The sequence below is a fragment of the Sturnira hondurensis genome, unplaced genomic scaffold (genome assembly GCF_014824575.4).
Source record: "Sturnira hondurensis isolate 20B ecotype Veracruz unplaced genomic scaffold, ASM1482457v3 Scaffold0004998, whole genome shotgun sequence".
Lineage (NCBI taxonomy): Eukaryota > Metazoa > Chordata > Mammalia > Chiroptera > Phyllostomidae > Sturnira > Sturnira hondurensis.
Genome location: NW_028077629.1, coordinates 7,335,033 through 7,349,016, shown reverse-complemented (window position 1 = coordinate 7,349,016; position 13,984 = coordinate 7,335,033). Strand labels below are relative to the sequence as shown.

The 13,984-nt window shown below is 39.6% G+C and overlaps 1 protein-coding gene across 1 annotated transcript in view; it reads right to left on the bottom strand.

Annotated features, from left to right (window-relative positions):
- Positions 1–13,984, bottom strand: part of FAM13A (family with sequence similarity 13 member A) — a 281,967-nt gene that overhangs the window by 125,568 nt on the left and 142,415 nt on the right. The window contains 1 exon segment of the mRNA XM_037046120.1: positions 13,164–13,327. Within this exon segment, the coding sequence (XP_036902015.1) occupies positions 13,164–13,327 (164 nt within the window).

The following is a 13,984-nucleotide window of genomic DNA, read 5'->3' as shown; positions in this document are numbered from 1 at the left end:
TCTGTGTAGCCCTGTGTTGGTATCTGTGTATTTGAACAAGCGAATACTTCTTCTGGTTTTTACAAACTGGTTTCATCAGGAAAAGACCTTCTGTTGGGTGCCTGGGATGATGGAATTACCCCTGGGACCTCAGTTAAGCAGGGTTGAAGCCAGGTCATGTGGCTGCTTCTGTGTCTACAGTTGGAGGACCTATTACTAAGGACTTAGGCAGGCATGGATCCTGCCTGGTCCTTGGGATGATGAAACTGCCTCTAGAACTTTGGTCAGTAGGCCTGGGACAAAGGTCTGCTTCAGTGTTCACAGACAACTGGCACACCAGGTGCCTGGAGGTGTGTGGTTCCTTCCAGGACCATGGGAGGGTTTTGCCACCTTGGGCCATTCTCTGTGCCTGAAAGGGGCTACAACTGAGGTCTGCAGCTCTGCCTATAGGGGTATAAAAGGGGATGCCCCCTCCCACACTCTTGGGTGGGTAGAATTTCACCTAGAATATGACTGAGTGGGACTGGAGCTACATCACAGGGCTGCTCCAAGGATCCACAGACAAACCAAGTTCAATGAGCCTGCCTCTGGGGGCTCAGAAGATTGTGTCCTGAAAGATCCTTGGGCTGGCAGTAATACTCCTGGATCATAGCTGGGAGGGGTTAGAGTGAGTTATAACTAACACTCCTTTAGGATCCTCAGTCAGACTGAAATTGGTGGGCTGTCTCTGGGGACAAGAGTCTCTTGCTAAGCCCTTGGGTAAACAAGGATTATTTCTAGGCTAAGGCTGAGAGTGCCAGAGTAAGGTCAGGAGCTGCCTCAGGGTTCATGGCTGGGACTGAGATCAGTGAATCTATTACCTAAGGCATTGGTGAACTGTCTCTTCCTTGGTCCTTTGGAAGATAATGCTGGGTGGAAGACCAAGGCCAAACACAGTGGTAGCCGAATCCAGGTCAGTAACCACGGTTATGGAATCATGGTTTTGGAACCTACCACTGGGCATGGGCATACCTTCTCAAAATGGCCTGCTGTCATGAGCTCTCCTGGGGTTTTGTAGCCTATTACCTGGATCCCAAAGCTCCCACTGGGCACCTCTGTCCATGGATGGCTGCCAAGTTATTGTTGCTATGGGAGGACATGAGAGGGTGATCTCCTACTTTTTAATCTTGCTCTATAGCAAGATTAAAGCAAATTTTTTAAAGCAAATTTTTAAAGCAAATTATTTTTGACAAAATCTGACACATGATTTAATTTTGAAGAGAATATCTGAAACCAAAATAGTCTTAGAAAGTGTGGGTTACATGGTGGTTGTAGGTATGAGAAAAAGACAGACATAGAGTTGAGAGAGAAGGGGTTGGAAAGAGAGGTAAGGACAGAACAAGGGGTGTCTTGTTGGCTGGGCACATGTCAGCTACTAAATGGTTCGGAGCAAAAGTATGGTCTGTTTACACTTCTGTGTCTGGAGAGGTGGTAAGGAGTGGGGTAGTAATGAGGCAGAACCAAGTCCGTGAGATTGTCAAGGAGCCTTCTGGAATTGGCTGGCTATAAATAGATGGTAAGAGTGGGGCAGGGGAAGAGCCTGAGGTCTTTGCGGGACTAGGCTGAAAAGTCTGCAAGTTGGAGTGGCATAGGAGTATGGCTCAGCAGAATATTCCAGATGGGAGCCATAGATCCAGAAGTCATGTATGGAATTAGAAGTTAAAGTTGTATGGAGATATAGGACCAACTTGTGTGAAGAATATGAATCCAATAGGTTAGTGGAATACAGAAAACACAGCAATTATGGAACAATAAGGTGATGGAGGCCTAAATTGGGTTTGAGATCATTGGTGGAGGTGGGGGAGGAGATAGGAAAGGGATGTTGGAAATACTTGAAAAGGAAATACTGACAAGCTTTAGTCACTGATTAAATAAAAGGTTTGATTATATAGTTGACAAAAGGAAACAGCCAAGTTGAGAGAAAAAGGTGAGAAAACAAAAAACCCAACAAGTTGTGTTTGGGCATTGTGACTTTATGGGAAAGGCTGAAGTAGAGATAACTGGCAGGCACCAGAAAATTAGAACTGAGTTCAGGTCCAAGACAGAGATTTGAATATCATCGTTTTGAAACAAGATTAGCTGTGGAAGGTACCACAGACAGAGGAGAGCCAGTGGCCAAGGAAGGGGTGGAGATTGCTGAATTTAGAGGGGAAAGGAATGTCACAGTAGTAAGAAACAGTACAGGAAATGGGAAATTTTGAAGAATATGTGAAGCACCACAATACGTTCAGGATGATGAAAATGATCTTTTTTCTTTGAGTAAAAGTTTGCAAAATATATTCCTGTGTAATTATACTGAAAAAAGCCTGGAAGAATGTATAACCAAACTGTAATAATAGTTACCCCTTGAAGAGAGAGGAGGAAATTAGAATTGCAGAGCCAAAGATTCAATGGGAACTTCAGTCTTATCAGTGATGTTTTAAATTTTTCTAAGAAGAATGTATTCGCTATATAATTGAAAAGTACTTAAAAATATGAAACAAATGGATAGGAAAGCACTTTTAAAATAGAATATGTTTTAAAACAGAAATGTTCAGGCAGAACATTTCTTCTGGGGAAAGATCTGTTTAATGCACACTGAAAAGTGATTTATTGTACTTTCCCTCATTTACATATCAAATTAAGAACACTTCCTCAACATAAGCAAAGGCATTTTGACTCTATATTCTTCATCATATTACTTTAAGTGAATAATTGTCATAGTTTGAGTAGCTATTTACAGAAAATGAAAGCATTTTAATCACTCTGAATTGTTTCATCTCTTTATGTAGGAGTCGAGTACAATACTTTCACTAATTTTTAATATGCCTACAGGACTCTCATCTATAGGGAAGGAGACCATGAACTTCTGCTGATACAGAAGCACACCAGATAACTTTCCCACTCATTAACAGCAGGCCTCTACCTTTTTTGTGACACTCCCAAGATGTTTCTCTGGTTTTATTTCCATGACCCCTGAAATATTGATCACTTCAATAACTTTTGATTACAGCACAGTAAACCGCAACCTGGAACCATTCCAGGATGACAAAACAAAGAATTCCTCCCCCCTTTTTTCCCCTCCCTCCTATGAATCATCTGTCTTGAGGACCTGACCTTTATTCCTGCCACTGTGTTCTGTTACATTCAGTGAGAACAGAAGGAACACATTCTCTTAAAATGTAACAAATACAACTTCTGCAGATATCATGTACTTATAACAATAGTGATATTTTAGGAATTTCCAATCAAATGACTGTCTTGTTAAAGCACATCCATTTCTCCTTATCCCAACATTTTTTTGTATTTGTATATTTTTAAATAATGTTATTGAGGTACATTTTATACATCATAAAATCCATCTTTTCAAGTGTACAATTTGATGACTTTTAGTAAGTTTACATAGCGGTATAACTATCACCATAAGTCAGTTTCAGAACATTTTCATTGCCCCCAGCAAGGACCCTCCGGGCATTTGCAGTTCACCTCTGCCCCCTACCCCCAGCATATCACAACTCTACTTTCTGTTTCTATAAATTTGCCTTTTCTGGACATTTCATATCAATGGAATCATATAATATATAGATTCTTAAACCAATCTGACTTTATAGAACAAAACTAGAGATTTTCCATTGGCTTTAAGAAAATTACGCATTTAAGGAAATACTTTATCTTTCAAACAAAACATAATAATAATTACTATTTAACATCTAAAGACTAAAAATATCAATCCTGTTCTTTAAGTTATAAAATTTTTAAATTCCAAAAGTAATGTTATATTATAGTGCTAGAAACATGAAAAGCATGATATTTACCTATTTCACATGTTAAAACAAGATAGTTATCCCTCAGGTTTCAAATTATTTTAATATGTTATACTTCATATATAATACAGAACTTTTACTTATTTAGGATGAAATGTAACTTTCCCTTCAAGGAAACTTTTCAAATGGCCTGTTTATTAACATACTAGTTAACAGCTATGTTTTTTGTATTGTTTTATTCCTTGGTATATGAAAAAGGAAAAATACAAAAATGTCATGTGTACCAAGGGGGACTGGACTGTTCCAGCCTTGCTCATGGGATGAACCTGTCCGATAAGGCCCTCTCTGTGACGGCCTTGGATCCCCCAGCCTGTGCACTGTGCTTACACCATGGAGAAGGACAGGCATTTCCTTTTTTAAATGTAGGCATGTATGATTAGAAATTGTGCATTTCGGTCTATGGGAAATTCTAGCAAGCACACATCTTTTTTAAAAATGTATTTTATTGATTATGCCATTACAGTTGTTCCATTCCCCTCCTTCATTCCCCTCCACCCTGCACACCCCTCCCCCCATTCCCCCCTTTTAGTTCATGTCCATGTGTCACAAGTTCTTTAGCTTCTACATTTCCCATACGATTCTTGCCCTCCCCCTGTCTATTTTCTGCCTGCAATCTATGCTACTTATTCTCTGTACCTTCTCCTCCTCTCACTCCCCTGTTGCTAATCCTACATGTGATCTTCATTTCTATGGTTTTGCTCCTGATCTAGCTGTCTGCTTACAAAAGCAAATTTTGTTTTAGGTGTGGTTGTTAATAACTGTGAGTTTGCTGACCTTTCGCTGTTCATATTTTTTATCTTCTTTTTCTTATATAAGTCCCTTTAGCATTTCATGTGATAAGGTCTTGGTGATGATGAACTCCTTGAACTTGACCTTATCTGAGAAGCACTTTATCTGCTCTTCCATTCTAAATGATAGCTTTGCTGGATAGAGCAATCTCGGATGTAGGACTTTGGATTTCATGACTTGGAATATTTCTTTCCAGCCCTTTCTTGCCTGGAAGGTCTCTTTTGAGAAATCCGCTGACAGTCTGATGGGAACTCCTTTGTAGATGACTGTCCCCTTATCTCTTGCTGCTTCTAGAATGTTCTCCTTCATTTTAATCTTGGCTAATGTAATTATGATGTGCCTTGGTGTGTTCCTTCTTGGGTCCAACTTCTTTGGGATTCTCTGAGCTTCCTGGCCTTCCTGGAAGTCTATTTCCTTTGCCAGATTGGGGAAGTTCTCCTTTATTGTTTGTTCAAATAAGTTATCCACTCATGGCTGTTTCTTTTCCCCTTCTGGTACCCCTATGATTCAGATGTTGGAACATTTAAAGATGTCCTGGAGGTTCCTAAGACTCTCCTTATTTTTTTTTTTTGAATTTTTGTTTCTTCATTGTTTTCTGTTTGGTTGTTTCTTTTTTCCTTCTGGTCCACTCCACTGATCTGAGTCCCAGCTTCCTTCCCATCACTATTGGTTACCTGTGCATTTCTCTTCATTTCACTTAGTGTAGCCTAAATTCAACCAATTTAAATGTAGGCATGTATGATTCAACCAATAGTGTGAGCATTCAACCAATTCTGTGAGCATCCTGATCACCAGTATTTTGAACTGTGCATCCGATAGGTTGGCTATCTCTTGATCGCTTAGAAGTATTGGCTCTGGGGTTTTGAGTTGTTCTTCTGCTTGAGCCATAATGTTTTGGTCTGTTCACACCTGTTACATATGAGGGATGAAAGCTTAGGTGTTCACCGGGGTGGGTCAACCTAGTAGCTGGGTTGTGACTGAGGGCGGGGTCAGAGAGGGAGCTATGACGTTTGTTCCGCTCTCTCTTGGACTTCAGTCCCCTCTGCCACTTCCCACAAGCAAATTGGGCCCTTCAGGTGCTGGTTCCTGAGTGGGGGGGCTTGTGTACATTCTAGTACCTTGTGAGTCTCCCCATTGAGCTGTCCTGTGAGGCTGGGAGCCTCTCCCGTCACTTCAACCCCCGAAAGTTTTTCTAATTGGTGCTTTTAGGCTTTAATTTCCATCACTGGGGCCCTGGGTTGCGTGGTCTGTCTCACTGCCCATTGTTTTGCCTGGTTTATCTGTGCACGAAAGTGTGTCCGCAGTCTGCCAGCCACCTTGCATGCCTCACTGGGTTTGCTGGTTTCCTCCTTGTGTCTGCCAACCACCACCTTTTCCTGCCAGGACCCCTCTTTGCCAGCTGCTGACTCCACCCCTCTTATCGGTCTGGATGAATGGTTCATTGCTGGACTTCAGTACAGTTCAATTTTCTGTCTGTTCTGGTTGTGTTTTTGTTTCTAAATCTTTGTTGTCCTTAAATTTGGTTGTGTGAGGAGGTACAGTATTTCTACCTACTCCTCCATCTTGGCCGGACGTCTGTAAGCACATATCTTAATTCCCCCCCAAAATTCTTAACAGTATTTTAGAAATTGCTGCTGTCAGTTTTAGATGATGTAGATGGATTAACTAATGCTTTCTCTGAATAAACATGTCACTAAACACTCTGTCTTTAGTTCAGAATTCAGTATAAAGTAGATCATTCCACTAAGTTCTACCAAAATGAAAAAATATTTAACCTTAAGCTTTTCTCATGAAGCCACTCTAAGAAATTCTATTAAAATTAGAAAAATGATTGTTTTTATATAATTGTATCTTCAGTACCAATTTTAGACAAGTATAGAAATGAAGAAAAATGTTATTCATCTTAATAAATAATGTCTCAAGATATAAATTACTCAATAAGCAGTAAATTATATTTAGCTCCTCTTTGGCTTCTCAAAACATCACATTTTAAAATGTGTTAATCCTCTGTGCTTTTACTTTTATGGCCACTACCTTGAGAGCAGAAAAATAATAAACACTTACTGGTAACAATGCCTATTTTCATTGCATCTCAAGAAGAAATGGGGCTATGTGTAAGAACTGAAACTAAGAGGAGAAAAAATCAAAGTGATTCGCCTGTGAAAAAATATTGAACAAGGTCTAAACTCGAAAAATTCAAAGTTATAAAAAACATAAAAAATCACTGTTAGCCAAAAGTCACTTCTGAAAAGCCCTAGAAATCTGTGGAAGGTCAGAATGTTATGTATAGATGTGTTACACTAATTTTAATAAGGGTAAACAGAATGATTTTATTTTGTATAACCATAGGACAAACAGAAATAGATTTTACCCAATTTTTTTCCATTCCTTTTTAAAAAATTAAAAAATTAAAAAAAATCAAGATCTCCAAGATATTGGCATAGGTAAAAACAGTTTGCCTACTTGCACAACCACATGGCAATTACAACTAAACTACAGAAAAACTATCACTCAAAACCAACAGAAATTGAATTGAATGGAATTCAGACAAATACAGAATTAAAGAGTCTACACCCATTGAGACTGGTAGTAGGGGTGGAGACTCAGAATAGGGAGGGTCTGACATCCATGTGTGGTGGATAAAAATTCCAGAGGCATATCTCAGGAGCCAGGAGTCCCAGCTCCACAACCCCTGGCCCAGGGTTCCGGTGCCACGAAGATAAGTCCCTATAATTTCTGGTTGCAAAAACCAGTGGAGATTGAGCTGGTGTAAGAAACTGCTGGAGTCTCAAGAAGTTCCCCTTAAAGGGTCCACACATGCACTTACTTAGACTCACTCCATCTGAGCTCCAGCACCAGGCTCAGAAAGACACTAGTAGCATACAGGGAGGAGCTGAAGCATCTGGCATCAAGGCAGGATCTGGGAGACAGCTATCCCTCAGACAGAAAGGTGGGCAGAGGCTATTGTCCCATTTCTGTATCCACCCCCGACAGCCACAGAGCTGGCAGGTGGGTGCCACATCTGAGACTCCATCAACCTGGATAACACTATTTGCTCAGCCCTGGAGATCCTCTGAGACTTTTTCCCACCCAACTTGGGCCCATCCAAACTGTTAACAGTGACTTTTCCATATGAATGGCTGGTCTTGCCTCATGCTTCACAACTTCCTCAATCCTATCAAACATACAACAGCCAGACTCACTGAGCCCCCAGCCCCTGTACCTCTTGCTAAGTGACCCCAGGCCTCACACTAGCAGCAGCCAACCTAGATTCACTGCTTGGCTTCACCTGGGAATCTCCAGACACAGCACAAAGAGCAGCCATGTCAGATTACTTTATAGCTCATGCAGGATGGTCCAGGGCAAAACACAGGTGTGGGCTGACCTTAGCCTGGGAATACCCAGAGCCTGAAAACCCAGTGGACAGCTACAGACCATGCTGGAGCACCACCACCCTGCCCCTGCACATCTGATCCTCCATGGAAGGCAGAGATTGGTGGTCAGTGGTCACAGACAGTCCTTGCAGCTGACCAGCCTGGGTAAATCCCTCCCATTGATCTGCCAACAACAACCAAGGTTCAACTACAAGAAGAGTATGTACTCAGCCCACATAGAGGGTGAACCTCAAGTACCCAGCTTGGGTGATAGGGGAGGCTGTGCCACTGGACCTCACAGGATACCTACTACATTAGGCCACACTACCAAGACATAGAGTCAAAGAAGCTCTGCCCAACACATAGAAACAAACACAGGAAGGCTGCCAAAATGAGGAGACAAAGAAACATAGCCCAAATGAAAGAACAGATCAAAACTCTGGGAAAAGCACTAAACAAAATAGAGAAGTGAAATCTATTAGATGCAGAGTTCAAAACAATGGTTATAAAGGATGTTCAAGGAACTTAGTGAGGGCTCAGCAACTTAAGAAAGATGTAGTCAGAAACGAATGATACACTAATTAAAATACAGAACAATTTACATGGAAACAATAGTACTGTGGAAGAAGTCAAGAATCAAATCAATGATTTGGAACATAAGAAAAAAGCATTTAATTAGAACATCAAGAAGAAAAATAAATCTAAAACAAAGCAAAATAAAACAAATCAAGGATAGTGTGGGCAGCTTCTGGGACAACTTCAAGCATTCCATCACTTGAATCACAGGGGTGCCAAAAAGAGAACAGAAAGAGCAAGAAATGAGAAATCTATTTGAGAAAATAATAAAAGAAAACTTCCCTAATTTGGTGAAGGAAATGGAAATGCAAGTCTAGGAAGCACAGAGGGTCCCAAACAAGACAGATGCAAAGAGGCCCACTCTAAGACCCATCATAATTAAAACGCCAAAGTTTAAAAATAAAGAAAGAATCTTAAAAGGAGCAAGACAAAAGAAGTTGGTTACCTACAGGGGAGTTCCCATAGACTATTAGCTGATTTCTCAAAAAAACTTTGCAGGCTAGAAGGGATTGGCAAGAAATATTCAAAGTCATGAAAAGCAGGGACATACAGCCAAGTTTGCTCTACCCAGCGAAGCTATCATTTAGAATCAAAGGACAGATAAAGAGCTTCCAACACAAGAGCTAAAAGAATTCATCATCCCCAAACCATTATTACTTGGAACATTGAAGGGACTTATTTAAGAAAAAGAAGATAAAAACTATGAACAATTACGTGGCAATAAATAAATATCTATCAACAATTTAATCTAAAAACAAATTAAGTCAACAAGAACAGAGACAAAACCATGGGTATGAAGAATGTTTTGATGGTTACCTGGTGGGATAGGGTATGGGGAGAATGGGTGAAGAGATGAAGGAATTAAGAGGTACAAAATATGTAGTTACAGAATAGCCATGGGGATGTAAAGTACAGTATAGTAAATGGAGTAGCCAAAGAACATATACAGACATGACCCACGAACATGAACAATGGCGTGGGAATTGCCTGAGGGAGTAGAGGGTGCTGGATTGAGGAGGACACAGGGGGAAAAACTGGGACAACTGTAATAGCATAATCAATAAAATATAGTTAAAAAATAAATTAAATCAGTACTAGGGAAAGCTCAGCTAATAGCTTCTTGAGAATTGCTTGAAACAAAGTTGGTAAGCCAAAGTAAATACTGTATTAGAGAAGAGGGGCATAATAATACACTTCACACACACTGCCAGCCTTTGTGTTTAAGACCAGGGCAACTAATAAACTGTTAAAAAGTGGAATCTTACCTAAAGAAAAGATGTAGAGAAAAGTGTTGTTTATGTACATGCAAAACACACACTATTTTATCTATTTAAAACTTATAAACTAACAAATACCTTGTTCTGGAAAGTAACTATAAATGAGAACAGCTTCATATGTTCATTTTTGAAATGGAAATTGGCACAGTGTCTATTCTGTAACTCCAAAGATATATCAATGACTTAAAACTTATTTTTAGTCAAATTAGTTTAATTATCTCCACTTGTCTTTTGATGATTTGTATTACAATCTATTGACAGGTAGACACAAAGTGAAAAGTAAAAATCTCTGAACAGATGCTATGGATTTGGAAAGAGGCAAGAAGTTGAGGGCTTATCTGATGGCAGGTAGCAAGGTTTGTTGTTCCACTTAAACCTGCAAGGTCGCTGAATGTGATGGAGTCGGTCCTTACAGGCTGCACTTTAAAAAACTTGCTAAGGATATAGGAAATTCATAAATATGAATACACATTTGTTTGAACTGGCATATGCTGACCAGAGGAACAGAGTGGCCAGAGGAAAGTCAGCAGCGCCTTCTCTCTACCATCTCACTCGATTTGTACCCCATTCTCCAAACAGGAAGCTCTTTTCCTGTTACTTTTAGAAGGAGGATACTTTTTTCCTTTTCCAACTCAATGAGTAAGAATAAAGGTATAAACAATGAACATTTGAATTTTTCTTTTCATTATTTAACTTCAGGCATTTTTGGCATAATTCTTTACAAACGAATTTGGGAAGATAACCTCTACACTAGTTCTTGTGAGCCAGCTGCTTGACCCTGGTTTCTAAACTAGAGAAGGAAACATTAAAAAGTCCCCGTGTTTTGTATCTGTGCCCCTTATTCTTTTCTGAAGGGCTCCTCATGAACCAAGCCTAGTTCTTCTGCTGGTCACACCTTTCTTCGGGGGAACAGCCTCGTTCTCCGACTGCGGACCGCTCAAGGTCAGGAGGCCCCTCATTCACAGAAGCTAAGATGTGAAGACACCTTCACTGCGCACAAGGTGCCCACTTGCCTTACTCAGGGAGTCACTTCTCCATCTCTGGATTCTGTCCTGGAGGTCCCTGTTTTATTATTTTCTGCCCTGTAACATCAGCTTCTTTCTTTCCATGAACACTACCTGTTATGTTTACAAACTTGCATACATTTTATTCATTAAAGTACTATTATAATACCCCAAATGAAGCAAAACAAACAAACAACCCAACCCTAAAACTCCTGTAAGCAAGAGCCCATCTCTCCCTTTCCTCACGAAGGGCATACAGAATTGTCCACATCTTGTCCTCAGTGACGACAATGACTTTGCTGGGTCTCTCAGTTTGCACTGGAGTGTCTCAAGGCCTCGTTGTTGCTCTCTCACTACCTCTTACATGTCTCTTAAACTTTCTTTCTGCACAGTTGCCACAGGATCTTTCCTAAAATGTAAGTCTGTTAATATTATTTTCCTGTGTATATTTCTTCCATCATGCCTCATCATCTTTAAGAGAAAATGTAAACTCCTTAATATGGGGTACATGATAGGCACTTTCTAAATGTGCATTTAATGATAATTATTGAATTTCTATTCACTTGTTTTCTGTCCCCCTAAACACAGGACTTATGTTTCTCCTTCTCTGAATCCCCAGCAACCAGCAAGTAAGTACCAAGTAACTCAATCTCAATAAAAAGTAGCAACTGTTTAAGGAACCAACAATATAACCACTACCAAACTCTGGCTCTTCCAACAGACCTCCATGCTATGATGGAAAGCTACTTTTTCTGATATACCGATTTATCGATTTATTGTGGTTCCCATCACAGATTCCTCCCCAGCTGAAACTCTCACTGGTGTCCTACTACCTGAAGGCTGATGCCAAGTTTCTTCATCTTAGTTATTTTGCTTTCTTTGATCTTTACAGACTCGCTCCTCCTCCTCCTCCCCCTTGATGTCTCAGTTCAGGCCTCCCCTGACTACTCAGACTAAACTACTTGTCTTTGAGTTAATCTACTGCATGAACCTGCTTTAGTTTCTCAATGCCCCCATTTATTGAAGCTAAAATGACTCTTTTCATGGGCTTTTTCCTATTTTTTCTAAATGTCTTGCTATTACCTCCTTTATCAGAATGTAAGGCCATAAACACAAAGGCCTGGCTGGCTTTATGCAGTGCTGCATCCCCTGTCCTAAAGCACTCCAGGAACCAGAAGGTAAGTGCCGAACACCTGTTCCGTGAAGACTGAATACAAAAATAATTCCGGCTGGTATTTAAGGTCCTTGATGGCCAGGCCTTATTTTACTTTGCCAGGCTATCTCCGGATAATTCCCTATGTGACACCTGTCTGATATTTCCGGAACACCCACTGCACTTCCTAACTAGGCCTATCTACAAGAGCCCTGTCTTCTTTTTCTCCCAATTTAATTTATCTTCATCTTTTAAATCCAATGAAAACTCCATCTTTTCTATAAGGCAATCCAAAGTGGTAATCTCTTTAACTATATTATTTACCCATTTAATGTATTAAATATCTTTCAATTCTTTAGAGCTTCCTGTCTTTTAATGAAACTTTTTAAATTTCAGAAATAGATTTTAAGTTATGAAAAATAAAAACATTCTTAAAACAGAGATTATTTACGCTATGAGTAAATGAGATTCAGACTTCATTCACTCATTTTTTAAAAATTGCATGCCTTTTTCTTCAAGTATACCAAAGTAGTTTGTTCTGTGCAACATAATGGTTAAAAGGCAACATTCAAAATTTGTTAGTGAGAGTGTGTTCCAATAACAACTCTGATGTCCACTTTAATTGTAGATAATATTGGCCACTGAACATACTATGAAAAAGCCTAACTCTTCAACTTTTATTTGAGTGTCTAGCATGCTCTGATTGATTATATAATTTATTTTTTCTATAAAATTTTATTCATTTATTTTTAGAGGAGGGGGAGGGAGGGAGAAAGAGAGGCAGAGAAACACCGATGTACAAGAGAAACAGCGATCAGTTGTCCTCTGCACTTCAACTGGGGGCCCAGCCAGCAACCCAGGCACGTACCCTGACAGGGAATTGAACCGGTGGCCCCTAGGTTTGTGGGATGATGCCCAACCCACTGAGACACACCAGTTGGGGCCATAATTTGTTTTAATATAGAAATAAAAAATAAAAAATCAGGAATGCTTCTGTGATAACTATTAGTCGAATATTCTCAAATCTTAGAGTGAATTTTAAATAGTTTTACTGATCAGCATCCTGTTGACCGCAGTGGTAATAAATACAAACATATCTACATATCTGGGCCTGTACATTACAGGAGAGAATGCAGTATGTAACATGTAAACAAAGGAAACATGCCAACCTGGATACCAACTTGGATCCACAAACGTCCTCTGCTGAATTCAGGCCATCCCAGTGGGGTTTTCTATGGCTGAGCCACAGGCTGACCTGAGGAACACCATCAGATAGCTCTGGTTGTGGTACCCTGTAGACCTGAATAGATCCCTCACTCTTGGACTTTGGGATCTAGAAAATAAAATTTAAAACAGAGACAGTGAGAGAGAAGAATTAAAAAATCTTTCAAATTAAGTTACTGGAGATAATTTAAATTTATTAATAATTTAATGTATTAACACTCCAAAAATATCAATGTAGGTATGGATTTTAAAATACATATAAAAATTCTTCTATAGTGAAGAGCACAGTGAAGGGGAGATACCAATATGTTGTGATCATGGTATCTCCCCTGTTAGGTAACTACATGGGAGATACCAATATTTTCAAGGGGAACTTTCAAGCCATATGTGGCCCCTACTCCTCTCTGGCATTCTGATACAAATCTACTCCTTAGAATAATCATTCTATATAATAAGAGATTATGAGAGTATGTAAGATTATAACCTGGAGTGAAGGAAATAAAAAAACACAAAGAGGCAGAAAAAAAATACTGAGAACCACTGTGTAAAGAATGTCAATGTCTGAAAGATGTCTAGACATATTTTCTACCAACAAGCAAACTATACACATCAGTTTGTTAATAATTTCTATTGTAATCCTCTTTGTAGAGCAAATTATAATAAATAATTTTTAATTAAGGAAACAAATAGGGAAAACACAACTTTTCAGTTCTCTTATATCCCTGAAATCGTGGGCAATGCAGCCCCAAATACTGGGTGTACTAAC